General features: G+C 32.3%; 2 protein-coding genes and 1 long non-coding RNA gene across 4 annotated transcripts in view; 2 read left to right on the top strand and 1 right to left on the bottom strand.

The window, feature by feature from the left end:
- The first annotated feature begins 783 nt into the window (after window positions 1–783).
- LOC130895423 (PHD finger protein 14) lies at window positions 784–12,176 on the top strand. 2 transcript variants are annotated; one of them, XM_057802694.1, is made up of 15 exons: window positions 784–998; window positions 1,788–1,949; window positions 2,058–2,197; window positions 2,415–2,616; window positions 3,092–3,368; window positions 3,920–4,060; window positions 4,910–5,043; window positions 5,192–5,333; window positions 6,040–6,202; window positions 6,301–6,562; window positions 6,623–6,860; window positions 7,732–8,083; window positions 9,708–9,994; window positions 10,514–10,622; window positions 12,094–12,176. In XM_057802694.1, exons 1-15 carry the CDS (start codon window positions 974–976, stop codon window positions 12,103–12,105), a joined length of 2,646 nt encoding a protein of 881 aa, XP_057658677.1. In that variant the 5' UTR covers window positions 784–973; the 3' UTR covers window positions 12,106–12,176. The 2 variants fall into 2 exon arrangements, with proteins under 2 accessions (XP_057658677.1, XP_057658678.1); XM_057802695.1 differs by lacking the exon at window positions 784–998 and adding an exon at window positions 1,236–1,364.
- Window positions 12,167–15,300, bottom strand: LOC130895425 (uncharacterized). The gene is made up of 2 exons (XR_009059462.1): window positions 14,392–15,300; window positions 12,167–14,335 (listed from the first exon to the last, which is right to left on the bottom strand). It is a non-coding gene; the product is annotated as an uncharacterized LOC130895425 (long non-coding RNA).
- An 82-nt stretch (window positions 15,301–15,382) lies between these two features.
- Window positions 15,383–22,557, top strand: part of LOC130895424 (AN1-type zinc finger protein 6) — a 40,491-nt gene continuing 33,316 nt past the window's right edge. Inside the window, exon 1 of the mRNA XM_057802697.1 lies at window positions 15,383–15,553. The gene's annotated coding sequence lies outside the window, so the exon portion shown is untranslated. The remainder of the gene's footprint in view (window positions 15,554–22,557) is intronic.

Genomic DNA, 22,557 nt, shown 5'->3' with positions numbered 1-22,557 from the left:
CTTAATCATTTTGAACCACAGAACTAAAATTTTAAATATATGATTTTGAAAATTATTAAAAAAACTAATTTTTAAACAGAAGAGATCTCAAATCAAAATGTTTCAAAATTAATTTTTTTAATTATTTTTGAATGATAGAAGATTTAGAGACATAAACATATCAAAAGGTCTAAGAAATAAGAAAAATAATAATATATATATATATATATATATATATATATATATATGTATATATATATATATGTATATATATATATATATATATATATATATATATATATGTATATATATATATATATATATATATATATATATATATATATATATATATATATATATATGAGGTTTCCCCGTAACCTGGTGAACCGGTTCACTAACTGACTATAGGACATAATGCAGCCGCAGCTGCAGCTGTACCCTTCCGCTCCCATTTAAATTAAAAATAAACAATGCATTTAAAAAAAAACTAATAGAAAAGCAAAAAGATACAAAAACAAAATATATATCCCCAAACCGAGAAAATCCGTTTTTACTTGCTTTTCGTTTTCTTCTGGCCAATGGTCGTTCGCTTTTCCTCCTTTCCAGTCAGAACAGCAAGCATAATCCCACACAACCTCTACAACCCCTGCAAAAGAGCAACTCCTATATCAGAGCCAAGTCCAACAAACCTTACTCCTATAAAAAAGTTTCCCTAATTTTCCCTAAAATGATCCAACGAATCACCCACTCTTTTATTTGAATAATAAAACAAATAGAAAGATTATTTATTATCTACGAATTTTATTTTTTCTCGAAGAACAACATCATACACAAAAAATAATGTATACCAAGACATTGCAGCTTTAAATTTAATACATGTGTGGTGTTGCTATTTGTAATTTCTGCTCTGTGTCATCATTTCACGTGTAAAAGCTGCGAAGCGTTATATACTTTGTTTGGAGTTTATTGTCACTTTTACTAACAAAAGACAACTATGGTTCCCAGGAATTTTCCTTCTGGTAGGTAGAGAAATGTTCTCATTTCCTCATTGAATAGAATAGTTTATAGTAGATAGTTTTGGTAGTATATATCTTTGATTGGTATACAATATTTGAAGTATCCGGGTGTGGAAACAGAATAAATATAAAAAAAGCATAAGTTGTAACCAGGGACAACCTCTCTCGTTTGAACTTATTTACATCATATATTGTTATCTCTCTTTATATAACCATTTTAAAGTGAAAAGAAATATTTGTAATAAATTTGCAGAACACAATTTATATGACGGTGTAAACTGACGCCCGGAAACTTGGTTATGTTTTCAAAATGTCACTGATTGAAGATAAGAAACTGTGAAGATAGTTTCATTATTAAAATGAGTACCAGTAAGTTTAATAAAAGCCTTACTATTATGTTGTTGTACTTATTTATAACTTGCCTTTATATATATAAAATTAAAATTTCTGTCAAGTGAGATGAGCTAAGTTTCAAGCATTTCAGATGCTTATTTTTGTATATTTTTTACATCGATTGCATTGAGCACACTAATTTTATTTATCAAATTGTTTCGATTTCATAAAATTTTATTTTTAACAAAAAATACCAATAAACTTTACAGCAGAAAATGATTATATTCAATAATCCATAAAATCCTAGAACATTATTAATTATTCTTTCCTTCAATTATGAGTTAATATTTATTTTAAAGTATTAGTGAAGTATCTAGATACATCATTTTTGTAATTGTTTATTCCGTGATTAATCATTTTTATCCATTTATTCAATAAAATAATAATAATTGTGTTTAGTTGAAAGAGACCCCAATAAAAGAAAAGTGAAACCTGTGGATCCAGTAGATCAACAGTGTGTACTAGATTTTGATGAAGAAAGTTCTGATGATAGTGATTTTCGTATTGAAGACCATCCGGAAGTCAGTGATGATGATGATTCTCTGGACAGTCAAGCAGAAGGTAATTATAAGTTATAATAACTAAAATGTCTTTTTCATCTTTTAACAAAATATTGGTTAACAATTTAAATGCTTATCCCAATTGTATTGTAAGGTATAATACTTTTAGATGCTGCAAGTAGTGAAGACAATGAAAATGAATCTGAGGATTCAGACTCTGATCTGGTAACAAGTCAACCTAAAACAAATGGAATTGATTCTTCTATAGCAAATATCCCACTACAGGATACAATAAAATCTAAAATAAAGGTAATTTGCTTCAAAACCAAAAACCTTTTAGTAAAATATGTTGTCATTTAACCCTTTAGACATAACATCCATCTGTCTTATGTGGTAATTAACAAAAAAAATAAGATGGGCCTGAAATATTAAGTGAGTTCACAAAAAAGAAGCTAAATTCCCATATCCACCTGGAGGGTTAAGTTGAATTGTTAGAATGGTTGTTACTGTAACTATCTTATTTTAGTTTGATGAACATGATGCACAAATAATGATATGTTGTGGTTGTCTTGGTGATCAAAGTGATGGAGTCAATGAGATTGTAGAATGTGATGGCTGTGGCGCTACTGTACATGAAGCTTGTTATGGAGTTTCCGATTCCAATAGTCTGGCTAGTACAGATTCAGTATCACCAACCACTCCTTGGTTTTGTGAAGCTTGTAAAGCAGGTAAATATGTTTTATTTACATTTTATACTTATTCCAATAAAGGCTTTAAAATATTTCATTCACATAGCACTTGAAGTAGTGTTGTATTTTATAGCTAAAATTCTAGCTATCCCTTTCTGTTACAACATTGATATAATAGAATAATATAATAGAAAATGTAATTATTAATTTAGGTAAAGATATTTTAGACAACGATAATGATAATGATGTTTAATAATACTTATATCTGCAATATAATGACTACATAAAATACCTAAAAAACTTACTAGATTTTGCAACGTTTTCCAAAATGTTAAGTTCCTATACATTCTTAGTAGACATATTCATACTATCATCTATCCTTCATCTCTCACATCTTATAGCTATTCTTGCCAAATAGTATCTTCAACAGATATAAATCAAATGGTTTTTCTGGGATAGAAAAATACTAATTTATATTTATAAAGAGACTCAATGCAATTAAAATTAATTTCAGGTATTACAGAACCAATTTGTGAATTGTGTCCAAATTCTGGGGGCATCTTCAAAGAAACAGATGTTGGAAAGTGGGTACATCTTGTGTGTGCTCTGTACGTTCCTGGTGTGGCATTTGGAGAAGTGGACAAATTAACTAGCGTGACATTATTTGAGATGCCTTATAATAAGTGGGGAGCAAAAACATGTTCACTATGTGAAGATGAACGATTAGCAAGGACTGGAGTCTGTATAGGATGTGATGCAGGGATGTGTCGAACATATTTCCATGTTACATGGTGAGCTGAAATCATTACAGTTATTGTCAGATTGGAATTTCTGTATTTAGAGCATTTTTTTAAGCTTAAGGTTTCTGCTATTCAGCCAATCACAGCAGATTATACTCCATCAAAAAAATATCGCATCACATATAAATTAGCATTCGATTTCTTTTTTTTTTATTGTTCAAGAATACCTCGTTCATATTAAATTAAGAAAACAAATTCACTTCCATGACTAGTCAAAAAATTGAGCATTTTTGTTCGTTGAAAAGTACCCAGTTTGTGTTTAATTACAAGTGTGTATATATGAAATTTAACTAGAATAGAATCATTTCTGTTTTCGAGTAAATCATATTTATACAGTTTCTTGCAATTTTATTGGTAATGCAATACTTTTTTGGTTGAGAGTATAAAGTAATAAATGTAACCTAGACTGCTACAACTGTAACCTAGTGATAATTTGGAAAACAAATTTTATCAAAATCGAAAGTATTTCTGATATAAAACTTTTTTTAAATCAATATACAATAATATAATTGCAAAATTCTCTAAGAATATGTTTTCAATAGCGCTCAAAAAGAAGGTTTCCTGTCTGAAGCTCATTCAGAAGAAGTCGATCAAGCCGATCCATTTTATGCTCATTGTAAATTACATTCAGATAAGACCTTAGTAAAAAGGAGGAAACGAAATTATATGGCATTACAGCTCAGGTGAGTTCATTTTTGTAAGAAGCAATGGTAAAAAAAATTGAATGCCACTTTTACCTTCAATCCCTCCTTCCATAATAAGCTTAACAAATAGAACTGCATTAACGAACCATGAAACATAAAAAAAAACATAAATTCAATTATGAAGATTCAAAAATTCTTGAAACGAAATCTAATACATGAAAAAGAGAATTTTTAGTAATGGTTCACATTCATAAGAACGAAAAAGCTATAAATGATAAAAAAGATCTAACTAAGTAAAATTTATGGCTCTATTTTGTAAATTCTAATAAATTTAATATATTTGAGATGTGAAAACCAAGGAAAAATTAATTTTTCTTATTGTTCTAAGTTGATTTTATCCTTATTTTGATATTCATGATGAAGGTGATCTATAGATCAATATAAATAAGCAAATTGTCAGTGTCAATATCATATTTTGATAAAGACTTGAAGAAAAGTCGAAACGTCAAAATTTATCTTTCTTTTAAAAACTATCAAAAAAACTAATTTTGACAACAAAAGAGACCTAAAATCAAGAACATTTAGATGCTTAATATATCAAAAGGTCTAAGAAGTAAGAAATATATTAACTATTCGAAAATTTAGTTTATCCTTTCATCTAAAATGTCTATATCGAGAAAAAGGTCAATCAGCGACATGTTTTTTCCTCTGAAAAACAGTCAGACCACGTTTTCGAATTCTTAAAAATTCGAAACTGATTCAAATGTTGAAAGTATTCTATATCCCGATATGCCTCAGTGAGAAGCAAAGCGCCAAGATTCATTAAAATATATAGATATACTATGAGCCCAATATATGCAATAATTGGAAAATAATGTGATGTTATAGAACGGAATTCAGAAAATATCAGTTTTCCCAGGAAGGTCATAAGGATACACCTGAACAAGTGAGGATTAAAAGAAAATTAGAGAAGCAGAAAATACACTACTTGAGTCATAAGGGATTGAAACCGCCGCCTTGGGGTATGTTAAATTTATCATTATAAGCAGCGTACACCGTTTTTATTGACAATAAGGTGTGTCTCTCTTGATAGAATAAGTCTTCTTTAACATACAAATTTTTTAATAGCCCAATCGGTTTATAAAGTAATGATGATAAAATTTTTTCAAGTGCCCACACAGAAAATGCCTCGATTGCTCACAACCAGTGCGTCAGCTTGTCGTAGACTTCTAAGAAAAGCAGAGCTAATGGGTGTTAACACCGTTGTCATGGAAATGCAGGAATTACAATCTGCAGCTTTAGTTGACATAAGGTAATTAACTTTAATTGACCTAATTATGCAGAAAGCAGTACGTTCTAGACCATTTTTTAAGTGTTTTCATTGTATTTTTATGAATTATATTATGTCAAAGAAATATCTTATAAAGAGTTATAAAACATTCTGGATAGAAATGATGACAGTGAACAAGAATATGAGCCGCTTCCTTCAGATGACAAACTATCGAACACACACACACACACACTATTCTATTGGCCTTTTCCTATCATCTGCCTCTTTCTATCGGGGCATATTCATTACCAGTTAAGAAATGGTATTCCGTGTTCTCTCGTTTGTGAACATCAATTGTACTATAGTTTCTGGTCTTAGTTGTACTCCCAATCTGATTTCGACATCTCTTGGTTCGGTGCTCCATTAATGATATTTAAATATTGGATGTTCTACATCGTCATATTTGGAACAATACTGGCAAGATGAATCCATCTTGATTTTAAAGCGATTGAAATATCGCTCAAAACATCCGTGACCCGTCATGAGCTGTGTTAGGTTGAGAGTCACATTTAAAAACAAATTCTTGGCTGCATCAGCTTCCAACACATATCTTGAATAAGGATGGCGTTACGAAAATTTTTTACAAGGAAAACCCCAATGACGGAGTCACCCTTTTTTGCAACATCTTGTATACTGTTTTTGAAAATACTGAATGTTTTTGAGTTTTAATGATAAATATTTTTACTAGGAAAAAATGGCACATTCCCCCCGCATTTTCTGTAGAATTCATAGCCTATTATTTAGATAGAAACGATAGGTTGAGAGAAATGAAGAGAAGTGTTGAAAATTACATGGATGAAAATAAGAATTTGTTAGAAGAGCAACAACATTTACGACAAAAATACGATGAGGTAATATTTTAAAATTTTTCACAACCACGTTAAAAATAAAATTTTTTATCACAACTTTTTAAATTGATAATTCATATTGAACGTTTATTTTACTTTAGATTTTGAAAAAAAATACCGAAGTAACAGCAAGAAATAATGATCTGAAACAAAATATACATAAATTCCATTCGGCAATTCTTAGTGCATGTCCTACTAAAAATTTGCCAAATATAGAAGATTTAGGTAAACCCATCACTAGTAGAACACCACAGCCTATGATGGTACCAACAGCAGCTGCCCTCAAAATGGGCGTTGGATTTCCATTGAAAAATATCCCTTTAGGTAGAACAGATAGGGTGTTGAGCAGTCACGCAAATAAAGGTAATTTCTTTTTCTATGATAATTTATTCTAAAACTGTTGATGTAATTTTAATTTTGTAGATCCTTTACTTTTAAATGAATGTGGAACATGTCGACAACGTAGAGATCAACATCTTTTAGCAAAATGTGATACATGTCATTTATACTACCATCTAGATTGTCTTAATCCACCTCTCAGTCGTTTACCTAAAAAATCAAAACTGTATGGTTGGCAGTGTTCTGAATGTGATAAAACATCAGATTCAGAAGTTGAAGAATTGAAAACACCCAGACGAAGTAGAAGTATTTACAGTAATAGGTAAATATTAGTACATAAGAAAATAATTTTTCATTGTACATTTTTAATATGCTAGGTCAGTTGTTATATCAGGAAAATTGTTTTCTGATTATTTTTTCCTTTGTTTCCATTTAAAAAGATTATTTTTTATTATACTTCGCACTATTCAGCATTTTCATCCTCGTATAGCTCTCAGTGAAGCAAAAGACGGTTTATCAGCAACTGTCGTTGTGTGTCATTGTGTCTCATCAGTTTAAATATGTGAATTATATTCAACTGTAATATGATATTTACACTACAGAAAATATATTTTATTATTTAAATGTTATAAACAAAGAGATGGTATCGTATCGCCTGATGAGACAACATGGCATCAGATCTAGGCGATGTGAATTAATATCCTTAAGGTAGATTTCTGCAACATACGATCTTAAATCGACTATAAATGCTGTGCAGCAATATCTGCAGTCGAAGAAACCTCATATTCTGGCTCTAGCAGAAACAAAGATGAACTCAATAACATCCAAGATTCACCTTGCATATCCTGGATACGACATAAATATTTTTTATATTCCACATAATTTCTAACTCACGAGTATTAAGTAATTGTATGAATGTGTTACAAAAATGTGCCAACACAGTATGACAATGATATACATTTGATTACTAGAAAGGTGATGTTCATACTGAACACAATATCTATCACTACACCAACACTCAGAATTATACTGAAGACGATACTTGGTTATTACGGCGCGGCAGAGGTGTAATTATGAATGTTGGGGTAGCATAAGCAGTGTAATGTATTGTCAAAATATAGTTTTCGTATTTATACATTTTTCAGTTTCTTTATTAGCAATTAGTGATTTTAAATTATGATACAATGTTTTAGAGAAAGTAAATCAGATCAGGATATATCATCACCGCCAAAATTAAAGATTAAACCAGTTGATTCTAATGAGGAAGAAAATGATAATGGAATATCACAATCTGATGAACAAATACCTCAGGGAAGACCAAATATTTCGAATCTGATTACAGAGTTGTCTGAAATGAATGGTGTTCAAATAGTTGTTGATAATGGGTATGAGGGAAGCCATAAGTCTGCCAAAAAGCGTCGAAGAGAAAAACATAGAAACAGAAACTCAGATTCACCAGATGTTAATAGAGAACACAAAAGGAAAAGAAAGAAAAAATGTTTAGAAATCCAAGAGACGTTACCTCACCCACGAATTACAATTAAGGTAGCTTTTTAGTGCTTTTTTTTTCAACGTAAAATAATCAATATGCCTCGTGTACTTACGCTACTCGCTATGACCAAGTAAAAAAACAACTTCCAGGAAAGGAACTGAAATTAAGTAAATCATCAGCAGAGCTTCTATTTCTCTTCCCTTTTTAATAATGTTACATTTGTGTCCCATGTTGCTATTTTAATAATTACATCTATGGCAGTTTTAAGCAGCAATATCCCATTAGAACAAACCTCTTTCTAACTTTCCATTTTTAAAATTTAAGATATTCTTGATGTTTTGTATCTTAATGAATACTTTAATGAAGTCCAAGTAAATTGATAGTATAATTTTTTAATATATGTTACAGTTATTGTGATTAAATAGTTATTATACATATTGACTGGTCATTATATATAATAACATTGTCTAGACAATGTGATAAATTGATCACTTTATCAGGATCTTATTCATAATAACGGGCCAAAGTAATAAATGCAGCTCAACCGAGTTGTAACACCTCCCACTCTTCATCCCGTTGTCTCAAGGCGTATCGCCGTGATCTAGTCGCTGACATAATAGTATATTGTATTGAGAGTGCTACAATTTCCACTATATTTTACTATTTTATACAGTCTTCCTAATGATGCGCTAGTTGATATGTCTACAGAAAAATGCTAGAATCTATATTAAATGAAGATGCAAACCAGGAGGAGAGGAAAACCGAGTCCATTACCGACCCCGTGTATAATGAAGGAGAAAAATAGAAAGCGATACAACAATTTTAAACACTGATTCGCAAAATGAAATGCCAAATAAACTGACAGGAAAACTTGATAAGGAATCCGACAACCAAAGAAATACTGCAGGTCCGTCAAATATAACGCAAAGTGACTGAGAAATAGTAATTGCTTTTGATAAAAAGGAACAAAATATTAAAGATATCAGAAAATTAGTTGGGTAATCACTAAAAAACAAGCAGATAACATTTTAGCTCTATCTTCTCTAAAATATCCTGTTGCTAATACAGGTAATAATGTAGAGGTCAAAATTCCTGATAATTGTTATGATTTCTCAGAAGGAACATATGAGCTAGGTACTAAGCATGGGATTCAAATTAGTTCACTATCCTTAAAGAAACGTTTATTACAGTTGATATCATTCCTGAGCCCTTTTAAAAGGTTATCTTCATATGTGATTTAATGTTCCTCTTATTTATAAAACAAAAACACTAATTAAAACGATTAGTATGTTAACGTTTTTGTCAATAATGCAGTCCACCACTCACACATAAACGCTTATCACGATTCTGCCACCGACTGACTGACTGACTGTGTTGCCTGCTCCGTCGCGCGTTGAGGTTGACCGAAAGCCTAACAAAAGCCGGACACATCGGATTGTATATACTCGACCGGACACCACTGTAAAAAGCCGGATACCCAGGAACCCTAGTTACTGATATAAGTGATTGTGTGAACTATTAGTTTATATTATTGAAGAAAGTCACATGTGTTCCTCAATATTTTGTAAAATTGTGTTTCTATTTGAAATCTCATTAATATATGAAGTATTCTTTAATTGAAAATAATTAAGTGTCTTTTAAGAATCAATGACATACGTCATGTACACTTCTCTTTAGATCAAACCAATTCCTCTGCCAGCTGGAGAAGTTGCATCTGAATCTAACCCTCAATGTTTTTATGTACCAAACGAGGCAGATGACAATGCGCCTCCACCATTTTCTTCTCCAAAAGCAGCTAAGATAGAAAAAAGAGAAATGAGGAAAAGTAGAAGTCCCAGAATATCAGATTCCGGAAAATTTCAGGATAAACAAAAACCATCTGTTATTAAATTATCGAAGAAACCAGTCGGCGGAAATATTTGTGATGTTTGTCAAGGGGACGGATCACACAGTAATTCTGTCAAGTAAGATATTATTTTTTGCTATAAAATTCAATGATTTGTTATTAGGAATGCTGTTTAGATAGATGTTTAAGTTTCTGTCATCTTGATAAAATCAGTTTTAATTCCAACTGTAAATAAGTTGTATCATAACTACACTTTTTTTGAAAAGCATTTATATGTAGCGATTTTTTGAACTTGTTATCACTTTCTTTGTATTTAACTACACTATTGCATTAACAGAATATCGAACAGAAAATAAAGCATTTACTCATATCGTGTGGTTCTGATTATAAGTATCTTGATAACTAATCTAAGATATTGTTGAATGAGATTGGAAAATCTTTACAAATAATTGTGCTAGTGTCCAAAAAATTCCTGGAATTTTCACAATATACTGATGCAGTAATGTGGTTTAAAGCATTTTCCAACGTCCAACAATCTAAACTGGCCCTAATTTTTGCCCAACATTGTATTTTTATTATGCATTTTACGATTAAGCAATCATCTATTATTTTTAAAAATAATGGTAATATATTTTAGATGTGATGAATGTCAGAAAAATTATCATTTCGCTTGTTTGGATCCCCCTCTTAAGAAAACTCCAAAAATAAGAGGTTATTCTTGGCATTGTGCTGATTGTGATCCAACGGTAAGTGGAAATCCAACTTGGTAATATTTACTGAAAAAATTGTTTTAAATTTATCATTTCAAACGAATACACTCTCCAGCTAAATTGACGCATAATTTTTTATTTGATTATAGTATATATACTATAATTTATTATATATACTATTTGACTATAGTATATACGCGAGTCAAATACTATACCTTATCCAAGACCATTAAATATTTTTGTTGGAGTTTCCTAATTCGAAAATTTTGATATATTATTAGAAACACTATTATTTATTATAATAATCCCTTTTGTCAGCTCAAAATTGATATGCCATATTATATACTTTCTTTAACTTTTCCGGCAGTAGCTTCTCTGATTTCTGAACGTGTTAAAGAAAAGTCACTTTCATTTTCTATATCCTTTTTTAGTTGGTCTTTTGATATGATAAAATATAAAATATTAGAACACTGACAAATCTAAACACATAACAATGTTGACAGGTTCGAGTCAAATTTATTTTGTTTCAAAAGGTACTTCAATCTATAAATTGTTTAATAAAATTAAAAACAAATATATGACAAACACATTGAATGTTGCTGATAGCTCAGTGTTAATGCTTCGTGCCTTCAAACTACATGTCCAGGGCTCGAATCTTAAACCAAAGCTTTCGAACGACTTTGCATCAATTTTCAAGGCTGTAATAAATACCAAAAGAAATTGGTTCATAAAATAATAATTTCCTCACAAACTTACTTGTATTAAGATTAAGTTCAATTGGTTGTTATGTTCACAATTCATACACAAATCATATATTAACAATAATAACCAATTCCAAGCCATTTGGACATCCTCAGAACCAGTATGAATAACAATATAGTAATTTTTCAAGCTCTTTGTCTTGATTAAATGAACGTCTCTATTATTCTCTCAATTGAAATCTTCAATAATATAAAAAAAGAAAGAAAAAACAATTTTCCATCAATTCGCGATATTTGTTTTTTCTTATAATCTTAAGATACAAGTAAGTTTCAACAATTTAGAAAATTATTATTTTATGAACCAGTTTCTTATGGTATTTATTACAGCCTTGAAATTGGATGCAAAGTCGTTCGAAAGCTTGGGATAACATAAAGAAAATTCGCCAAATTAAAAAAATTATCCCATCACTGCTTACCCCATTATTGAATAATTGTTTTTTGTAAAGCATAAAATTGTTTTCCGTCATTTTGTTATAAATATATATGTACTATTCACCAAGTATACAAGTAATTTCGAAATTCAATATTTCGTAAATGTATTCTACCGTTCCTCAAAGGAGAAACAACTACTTTCCTGGCTAATCCCTCGACGAATATGAAGAGGATTATGAATCTGCCAAAACATATTTTTTTACTGTGAAAACGTAGACTATCTGAAAATTGTGATATAATTTTTTTACTCATAATATTAATATGAATAACATTTTGCAATTCCAATTAATCCCCTCATTATTTTTAATTTTCAGGGATCTGAGTAGTGTGGCGGATATTTTGAATGATTACACTTGCTGTTTAATTATATTCATAGAAATACATAAATCTGAAAATGTCTTGAATTTTATTTATAAACTTGAACTGTTATTTTATAATATATAATGTATCAGTATTTGAAGAAGAAAAAAGTGCTTTCTCTCAGGACCACGTACCTTCTCATACTTCGGTGATAGCATTGCAGCTTGAATTGGTTAACACAGTATTCACCAGATGTGACACCCAGCGACTTCTGCCCGCTATTAAACTTAAAGTTCCATTTACAGGAGAAAAATTCTCATCAAATGAGGACGTTATCACATACAGAAACGACTAATTTGGGGAGAAAAGAAGTAACTATTATGTGGAACGGTTCAAATGGTTAGAAAATCGCAGGACTTGTATGAATTTGAAAGGAAACTATGTTAATAATAAAAATGATGTCTTGTTTCATTGTTAGGTAGGAAACTTTTCAGACAACGTAATTATAGGAAAATTATAACTCACAGTTTTATCCTCAGTAATTAACTCAAGGTATATTCTTTACATCATTTGTTCTTGAATTTCTTCACTGCTAACCCATGAACCGTTTCCAAGCATTTCCACCTAGCCTCAATTTCCTACCTTCTCAAAACCTAACCTTATAACTCTTCAAACAAATCATTGTAACTGTCTAAAAAAGTTGTTTTTGAGATATGACAGAAAAACAATAAATAACTAATTTGTTTTATATATTTTCTTAACGGTTTTGTCTGCTTACTGTTTGAATTGCCCTCTTAAATAAGTGTTTTTATTACAATTACGAGGATATATTGAAAAATTCTTAGCCTATTATAGAATTAAACAAAATTTCAATGTCAAAATATTTTATTACTCAACATATTCTCCTCTTAATTGGATGCATTTATTACAGCGAACCTGCAACGTCTCTAGACCTTTAAAAAAAATGTTTCTTCATTCAAATCACGAATTTTTGCATGGCAACATGAGATTTGTTTGCAAGGGGCGTTGTTCTGCCTTTCCGCATCTTCTCTCTTTAATTTTTTCTCGTAGAGTGGTCAGTATTGTCGAATAGTAATCTCCAGTTATTGTTCTACCCTTATCCAAAAAATCATGATTCAATCAATCCCAAAAAATTGAAGCAAGAACTTTTCCAGCAGATTTTTGGACACGAAACTTCTTAGGTTTTGGAGAACCTGAGTGTCGCCATTCCATCGATTGTTGCTTCCATTTTGCAACAATTTTTCTCATGTCCAAATTGACGTCAACTATAATATGAACCCGTTCGTATAAAATATTCAGTGTCTCAGATATCCGTTTTAACCCAATTCGACGCCTGATAAAGTCATGTCATGAACTGCATCGATATTTTCGGAGACTGACACAGAAACTGGCCTTCCCAATCCGTCATTTGACGCCTCGAACATGAAAAAAAAATTGAATTTTCAGTGATTTCCTCTCAATCAGTTGACAAAGCTACTCAAGATTTTATACGTAGGATAATTAATAGTTTATATAAGGAGGGTTGCGACATTAGAAATAATACAGCAAAAGGTAGCAGATTATCCAGAATATAATTATACCAGTTTAGAAATAATGCGTCAAGTTTTGACAGCATGTGGTTTTAAACACAAAAAACTGATTAAACGGATGGCAATAACCGAATCGTCAAGGATGGTTCGATGGGGACAAGATTATTTGCGTCAGATAAAAGACTACCGGAGTTTTAGTAGACGAATGGGGTACAAAAAGGGCTCAGTTCACGTCTGGTACCCTGTTTAAACGTCTATAGCTTGTTTCCAAAACTTGAAATCTGACCTACCCTGTACTTCATCAAAACTTCTTGGTAGATTATCTACATAAACTTCAGCATTCATTGCTAAATGATCTATTTCATGTTCATCAACATAGTCATTCAAGTACTGTGGTTTTTTGTTTTCTTCTAGTTCTTCCATTACAGTTTCTTCTTTACGCTATATACGCTAGAAATATCGGGTAATTTGATTCGTATAAATTGCTTTGTATTCTGAATGTATATTTGTATGTAACGGTATATACTGGCATAGAAATTTCAACGATTCTAAATCCAGCAGCCCAGAAATCATTATTAGTTGCAAGAAAATCTGCCACTATAGTTACATCTTGCAGTGATAACATTTTTCATTGTAAATATTTCTAATAAATGAAAATAAAAATACACTGATCCTGCTCAATTTGGATTTATATCCGTGAATTCATCTGTAAACCACAAGAAAATAAAATTACTCATATTCTGATAGTCAAAACAAACTCACTTAAGGCCCAATTTTACAAGTGAAGTTTAAACCTCGAAAGTCACTTTAAACCACAAATACAGTTTTTTACGCGTTTACCGACAAACTTTAAACGTTACCGACGGTCAGGAGGTAGTTTAAACTTCAGTTTAATATGGGACGGAATGTTCGAACCTAACTTTTTCAAATTGTTGACATTTTTACGAAATTAAAAAGGGTTTTGGTAAAATGATTGAAAATTTGTACTTTGAATTTGAAGAAGAGGAAGAAATTATCAATATTGTCGACGCGCTGAGAAAACAAAAAGTTATTTGTCCTAGAGCAAATTTTTAAATTGTCCCATTTATTTTTTATATTTGTTTTGCTTTTATCGAAAACATTTCTTTGTGTTGCTTCAAGGTTAACCAAAAGCACTACTTCATTGTCAGAGAAATTGCAACTGCAAATTGTTCTTTGTTCATTTTACTTTATACAACTTTCTTTATCAATTCAACTTTAAAATAAATACAGGAAAAATTTTAGATATATTTCCATGTTAGTGACAACTGGCAGAAAACTGTCTTCTTAAACTGTTACCTGTAAAATATAGCAATCTTGTTTATTATTGGTATAAACTAGAGTTTACTCTCCAGTTTTACCATAGGTTGTGACATTAGCCCTACATGTAGTTAAATGGATCCATCTGGCAGCTGGAATTATCCCACGTTGTGAACTTTTCAAGTCGAGTGGAATAAGTAGATCCGCTATAAATATTGAGGACACAAGATCCTTTGTATCGCAATTCACTTGGCCCTGAACTATATTTTGCAATTCACGACTGTGAGCTATAAGATAAGACTAATTGGGGGGGCAATATGCTGCCACGGCTACTGTGTGGGCCATCCATGTCTACAATAGATTAATAGTAGGACACCTCAATAAGGCAGCAAAACCCCGTACTGAAACAATTAATAAAGGAAGTGGATATATTTTGTGGTCATCTTTATATATTACTTCCTATAAGTATTTATGCATTCATTACAGTTGTGGACCTTGAATTAAATATTTGCAATATTGCGACACTGATTTATCTGTCAACGTCAAGTCAAAAGTCACGTGACGCGAGTTTGTATGTCGATCGTAGTTGTAAATTTTCTTGTCAATTTCATTTAATTGGGAATATTTTGGAATGTTTATTGAATTCGTAAGTACCACTAGCCCTATTATATGGTTTTAATTATTTTAAACATTTATTTGGAAATAAGTATCTAACTTGAGATTATATTTGAAGCTAATATTTGACGCCATTTTCTTAAGATAATATTTGGAAGAATGACGATTTAATTTTAATATTGAAAGATTGTCTATATGTAAATATATACTCCTATATTCATATAGATACATTTCTTTACTCGTATATATATAAATAGTTTTGACTTTAGGTCTTTTAATAATAATTGATTTTTTAATAGACAGTACTTTTCGACGTAATTTCGCTCTTTACTAAAATATAATGTGACATTGACCACTTGTATAATTATCTTCACCAATAGATCACCTACCACAAGATTATCACAATAAAATCTCTTTACTAAAACATATTCTTAGTTGTCACATCAAGAAAAATTAGCAACCCTCAATTCTAATTATTCACATTGACATTTATAAAATCGAATTATAATTTTTTCCCAAATTGTTTATTTGATACCTTTTTCGATGCGATTACTTGTACCTATGTGAATCTGTTTCGCTAATAGGAGGTAAATCTGTCCAAGCATTAACAACAAATAATTTAGAAGCAAAATCTTGAAACTAATCTCAAGACTATAAACTAGTCATTATAATCTTTGAAACTGTCGATAATAAACACTACGAATCTCTCAAAATTGACACTATTATAGAAAATAATGTCCTGTGAATGGTTTAATGGAAAGTGAAGTTTAAGCAAACAATTTCTGCCCGGGAAATCATGTGCACAGTTTTTTGGGACAGTATTGTTAGTGGAGTTTCGGCCCCCTAATGAGACAATCAGTGCAGCGTCTTATTGTGAGACATTAAACAAAAGACGTGGCAAGTTAAGTAAGGGTATTGTTTTGCTGCATGACAATGCCCGTCCACATGTGGCTAATCAAACCAAAGATCTTTTCAATGGGAAACTCTAGATCATCCTCCCTACAGCCCTGATCTGGCGCCCAGCGACTACCATTTGTTCCTGCACTTGAAGAAACACCTGGGAGGTCAGCTTCTTCAAGACGATAACGAAGTCAAAACAGTTGTGATACAAGTCAGGCAGCAGAATTTTATGAGGAGGGTATTCAAAAACTGGTGCCAAGTTATGATATTAATTATGATAATAATTAATTATTGCGATATCTTTTCACTTCTTTTTTTAATTCCAAAACGGTACGTACTTAAAAAATATGCCTCGTATTAAAAAAATGGAGATTATCAAACGTGTAGCTGAAAAAATTGTCAACCAAAAATATTTTATTACTATTACTACTATAACATATATATACCTCAACTATAGGGCAGATGGTATTACATTTAGATAAAGAAAGATATACAGCCACACTTTCTTGAATATCATATAACCGCGACGGACATCTGCTCAAGTTTCTTTTGTTAAAGTAAAAATGTGTTATACCTGCTCTATGTATTAGTCAATTTCGAGTATATAAACAAACGTATGGAATAAGGAAGATTCTGTTTTTGAAATATATCTTCATTATGTGCATAAATATGATAATATAATTTTATTCCATGTTTATAACGATCACCAAAAAAGTATTAAAGATTCTCATATAAAAGTACAGAAACCATTCTTGGTGTAGTTAAAATCGTTGCTGTTGCGTCTGGCTGAAACAAGCAGAAGCAGACATACAGACTTTGTGCGTCTTATACCAAACAGCTGCTCCATATAAATAGACTCGAAGTCCGACTACTGACGGACTTTTAACTGGACACGGTCATCTAAGACGCACCTCCACACCTTTGGCATTATGGACGACCCGGAGTGCCGTTTGTGCATGGAGGAGGGTGAAAACGCAGACCACATCATTTGTGAGAGCCCTGCACTCACATAAGCGCAGTTTAACCACTTGAGTAAGCCTCACAGCTTGCTCAATGACATCAAAGGGTTCAAGCCAAAGCGCCCTATCGGCTTCTCAAAGGACATTGGCCTATGGTAATGTCAAATAGGATACGAGAGGCTTTCTGAGGGCCGCCCACAATACTACTATGAATAATTATGAATATAACTCCAGATTTTATTAAAGTTTCTCCGTACGTAGATTGTCGGGATGTTTCGTACCTTATCTAATCATTAAGACCTATTTACGGGAATGGGCATTTCTCCTTTGACTTTTAAACAAGGCTCACTTTAGCCTCTCTTAGAGACGAGAAGAGCATTGAATTTTATCAGATTTATTGTACGGAGCTCCAATTCAATCTGAATTATGGAGAATACGTTTTAATATCAAATTTATAAATTTAAACGCACTCCTAGTATTTTTTGGTTTCACTAAGTCTGTCACTCTGTCTATATCAAGTTGTAGTGCTAATATGCCGTTAATCGTCAATGATATCCAAATTAAGCTCTTCTTCTCGCACACTCATTTGAACATGACGTTCTCGATTAACTATGAAAAAGTTTCCTCTTTTTCGAGCCCGTCTTTCAACATTAGAGGAACTACGCGATTAGGAAACCTCCTTCGATATTCTTTAATGCTTTTTCTATAGACTCCTTCACAAAAACCTAGCACAAATAACTCCATTTGTTGTCTAAGTGAGAATTTTCCACTTATTTAAAAATATATAGCAATCTAGTGGAGCTGAATTGCAACGTGTCAATTTAGATGTATAAATTAATAGTAGACTTTATTGTAACTAAATATAAAGTTATTGAAAACATGTCTTTCGTTATTCGATTTTTTCTTGAAAATGACTAAAGTTTTATGAAAAATTACGAGGGTTGAAGAAGTTTCAGAATTAAATTATCCATGGTATAAAACAACAGATCGGGGCTGTAGGGAGGATGATCTAGAGTTACCTATTGAAAAGATTTGATGAAATCTTTGGTCCGATTAGCCACATACAGCAAAACGATACCCTTACTCAACTTGCCACGTCTTTTGTTCTGGATTGCACGACGCAGATTGTTCGATGTTTCACAATAAGACGCTGCATTGATTGTCTCATTAGGGGGCCGAAACTCCACTAGCAATACTGTCCCAAACAACTGTGCACATGATTTCCCGGGCAGAAATTGTTTGCTTAAACTTCACTTTTTTGGGTGATGATGAATGTCGCCATTCCTTGGATTGTTGTTTCGATTCTGGTGTGATGTAGGCCACCCATGTTTCGTCACCAGTAACAATTTGGTCTAAAAAATCTTCACCTTCATTGTGGTACCGCTCAAGGAAAATCAGTGCACTGCCTAAACGTTGGGTTTTGTGCAAATCCGTCGACATTTTTGGGTAGTATGGGTCTTGGATTCAAATTTATCATTTTGTTTTCTTCTGGAATGCGGTTATAGGCCAAGCTTCCAAAGATTTTAAAATTTTCCAAATTAGGCTTCTTTCCAAAGAAAGCTTCTACTGGAGTTTTGTTTCTCGGGGTATAAGGTATGGTTGACTTGCGTTTGATACCTTAATAACTATTGAAATAATGGAACGTAAGTATTTAAAAAAATAAACTATCAAACAAACGGTATATACTTTGTGTGTGAAAAAAAATGGCTTGGAAGCAAGTCCATCAGCCACAGAATTTTTCAATGAAACTACTTAAATATCCTTGATAAAATTTACTAATAGATCTAGAATTTTTCGGTTATCTATGCTTAAAAGCTGTGTGAGGTTTAGAGGTATGCAGTAGTTTTGTTTAACAAGTAATTGCAACAAATCTATGATGATCTAGAGTTTCCCATTGAAAAGATTTGATGAAATTTTTGGTCCGATTAGCCACATGTGAACGGGCATTGTCATGCAGCAAAACGATACCCTGCACCCACCCATTTTCTCACCATTCCGTCACTCTTAATGTTTTGTCCGTAAACTTCACAGATCTCACGACGAATATCGATCGGTTTTACGCGTTTAGCAGTAAGAAATCATATAACAACCCGTACTTCACAATCGACGGGACTCACGATTGTCGGAGGCATCTTAAACACTCAGTAAACAACGTACACAATAAAGAATCAGACTGTAATGGCGTCAGTGCGTAGACAAGAGATGTAGGTAACCAGCGCGCATGTGCGGAACGCCGACCTTGGAGTTGCGGCGGCGGAATCGCAAAACGGTACTTACTTAAAAAATATGCCTCGTATTAGATATTTTGAGAAGTCCCACCATATTCACTAATACTAAGTATTCCATCCTTTGAGAAATTATTACAACGCATTTTCACCTCTTTTCCATGTTTACAGGAGATGTCGCAAGCATTAACATACACTGCGAAAAAAGTTAAAAAAATAATGCTTGTTCGCCAAACGATTAGCGTTCAGTGGAACTAAAGAGAACTACCAGCTGCTTATTCTCGGAATAACTATTTTTCTCTTACCCGCATATTGTAGAGCGCTGGCAGTTATACGACGAATAAGAGGTAGAACTTAGTCGGGGAATAATTATTTCGGGATTTATACCTCAATTGTAGAACCGTGCCTTAGTATGCAACGAATAACATTTGAAATGGTTTTATTTATAGCAAGAGGCAACGTTAATTAATAACCAAATACTTTTTGTGAAGGATATGCGCACACTTTATAAGAATAAATTTTTTCTTGGAATATTATATATATTCTTAATTTTCTTTACAAAGTCAATATCTTAAATTATAAAAATTCGTCCTTTTGTAAGCTTTTTAATTGATACGTTTATTAATCCAACTTTCTCAACCACATTTAATCGTCGGTATCACGCGGGTGGATAGAGCGAACATATGTCTCTAACCTCGGACGTCGAAATAAATCGGGAGGTCTCCCAGTGTCGGCCCCACGTGAATTCCTAACGTCCGTATCTGTCGGTCGATAACCTTTCCACGTGCTGTCGTCTATTTACCCAGAAGTATACTCGTCCGCCTGTAGACCTGTCCCGTAGTCCGTCAATGTTTTTGTTTATATCGAAAGGGTCGCAGTGTCGTATAACTCGGATGGATAAAGGAGACCGTAACGGTCTTGGAATGTACACGAAAATGTGCTTACATTTATACAGGGTCGAGCGAAACTGGTAGAAAACCGAACTTGTTTATTTATAACAAAATTAAAAAGTTTTTAATTGAAAATTCAAAATTAATTTACGATAGTTGAAAGTAAATATCTTCGGCTATCTGATAGCATCCTAATCTGGTCTTAGCCAATTTTGAATCATTCTTAGAGAAAGAGAAAATCCAGTCGAGATAAATCCGGTGCTTACTGAGAATAAGTATCATAGTGCCGATATGGAATTAATGTTTGATTAACTTGACGATGGTGATGAAGAAATTATCAATATTGTCGATTTACTTAATGCTAATGCAGTGTTGGCAGGTGAAGTTTTCATTATCTCGAGTTCAATTGTGGCAGCTGCCTTATTTCGTTTACGAAAATGTTGACCAAAAGCATTACCTCATCAGATCTTTTCTGTTTTTTTGTTAAATATAAAGCGGATTTTTTTTATCGGAAAAAAGGGATTATATTCCAGGTGATAATTGACAAAAAAATGTGGCTTCAACTGTAACCCTGGATACGGCAAATTTGTTTATTTTTGGTTTGATCTAGATTGAAGCACGATAACGAAATTATTTCATTTATACTTATAATAAACCGAAAATATACAAAAGGAAAATAATCACCTCAAAATATTTATTCTTGATCGATTTACATTTTGTAGTCAAAAATCTTCAAGGTAGTCATTTTCGAAATATAATACACACATCTTCAAAACCAAAAGTTTCCCACCTAACATAGAAACCTTTTAACTTTTTTAATCAAATCCTAAGGGTTCAAATAATAGTTGCCGTATACGATAACGTCCTCGTCTGATAGAAATCTCTCTTCTGTAAGTGAAACTTTGAGGTTAGGGAACAGGAAAGTCGCTAGGAGCCAGATCAGGTAAATACTTTGAGTGATCAGCAAATATGAGATGCGATTGTCCTGATAGAAAAGCATTTTATTTTTCTTCAAATAAAGTCGCTTTCGGAGCCTTGATTGTGTATCAGCAGTGTAGTGGTGGATCTGGGTTTCATCTACAGTCGTGAAAAATCGATTGAATTTGCTTCAACTGCATCAGTAAGGCCTAACATATGTTTACTAGAATACGTTTTTGGTCCGAATTGAGCAAACGCGACACTCCATGTGCGGATAGCTTATGTTTGAATAATTTTTCCGTCGCTAGATGACCAACGCGTTCTTTTGATATCTCGATAACTTCCTTTATCATTCTAAACTTGATCTAACGGTCGTATTACCTTCCAAAAATAAATATTTAATGACACTTCGATATTTTCCATTCTCAAAAAAATCTTCATAATAACTCACTTATAAGATTGTCCATTAGAAAATAGTCGAAATTTTAGTAAGGACCTCTCAACGCACTGGCAAATATATTTCTCATTTTATGTTATTAAATGCTGTTAAATCTTTGAGTTGAGGTCGGAAACTTTTCAGACAGCGTTCGTATTTCAATTCGAGAAAAAAAAATCAAAATCTTAACGCCACTGATCGATGGTATACTTCTGATGGAGATAATTCATTAGGGCAGATGTTTGACGCCGGTCGCCATCATGTAGGTAGATGAAAAAGAGAGACGGTCTAAAAGATGCACAATGCGGGATAGATTAATTTAAAAACAGATTTGCGTTTTATATCCGATTACTAATTATATACCAGGTGTCTTCTATCTAAGATAAACTTGTTGACTACGTTTAAAAATAACACTTAAGATTATATTTGCATGAAGGAAACTGTGAAAATTATTGAAATTATGATGGCTTCAGCTCAATTGATAATGCGATCGGTCTCACATCCTGATCGGATATTGACCTTGACCGATCGTTGGCCTTCAACTTTGACCTTGGCCGGTCATTGCCCCGCCCCGTTGACCTTCCTTACTTGCCTGTACCAAACAGTCTTATGCAAATGGTATTCGATGGTATTTTTGCTTTCCTCATTTAGTTTTCGAAACAATTTTTGCACAGAACTTTTTCATCGCGTCGTAAAATTTGATTGAT

The sequence above is a fragment of the Diorhabda carinulata genome, chromosome 6 (genome assembly GCF_026250575.1).
Source record: "Diorhabda carinulata isolate Delta chromosome 6, icDioCari1.1, whole genome shotgun sequence".
In the NCBI taxonomy this organism is placed as follows: Eukaryota; Metazoa; Arthropoda; class Insecta; order Coleoptera; family Chrysomelidae; genus Diorhabda; species Diorhabda carinulata.
The sequence above is the reverse complement of the archived record's forward strand: the minus strand, read 5'-3'. Positions and strand labels throughout refer to the sequence as shown.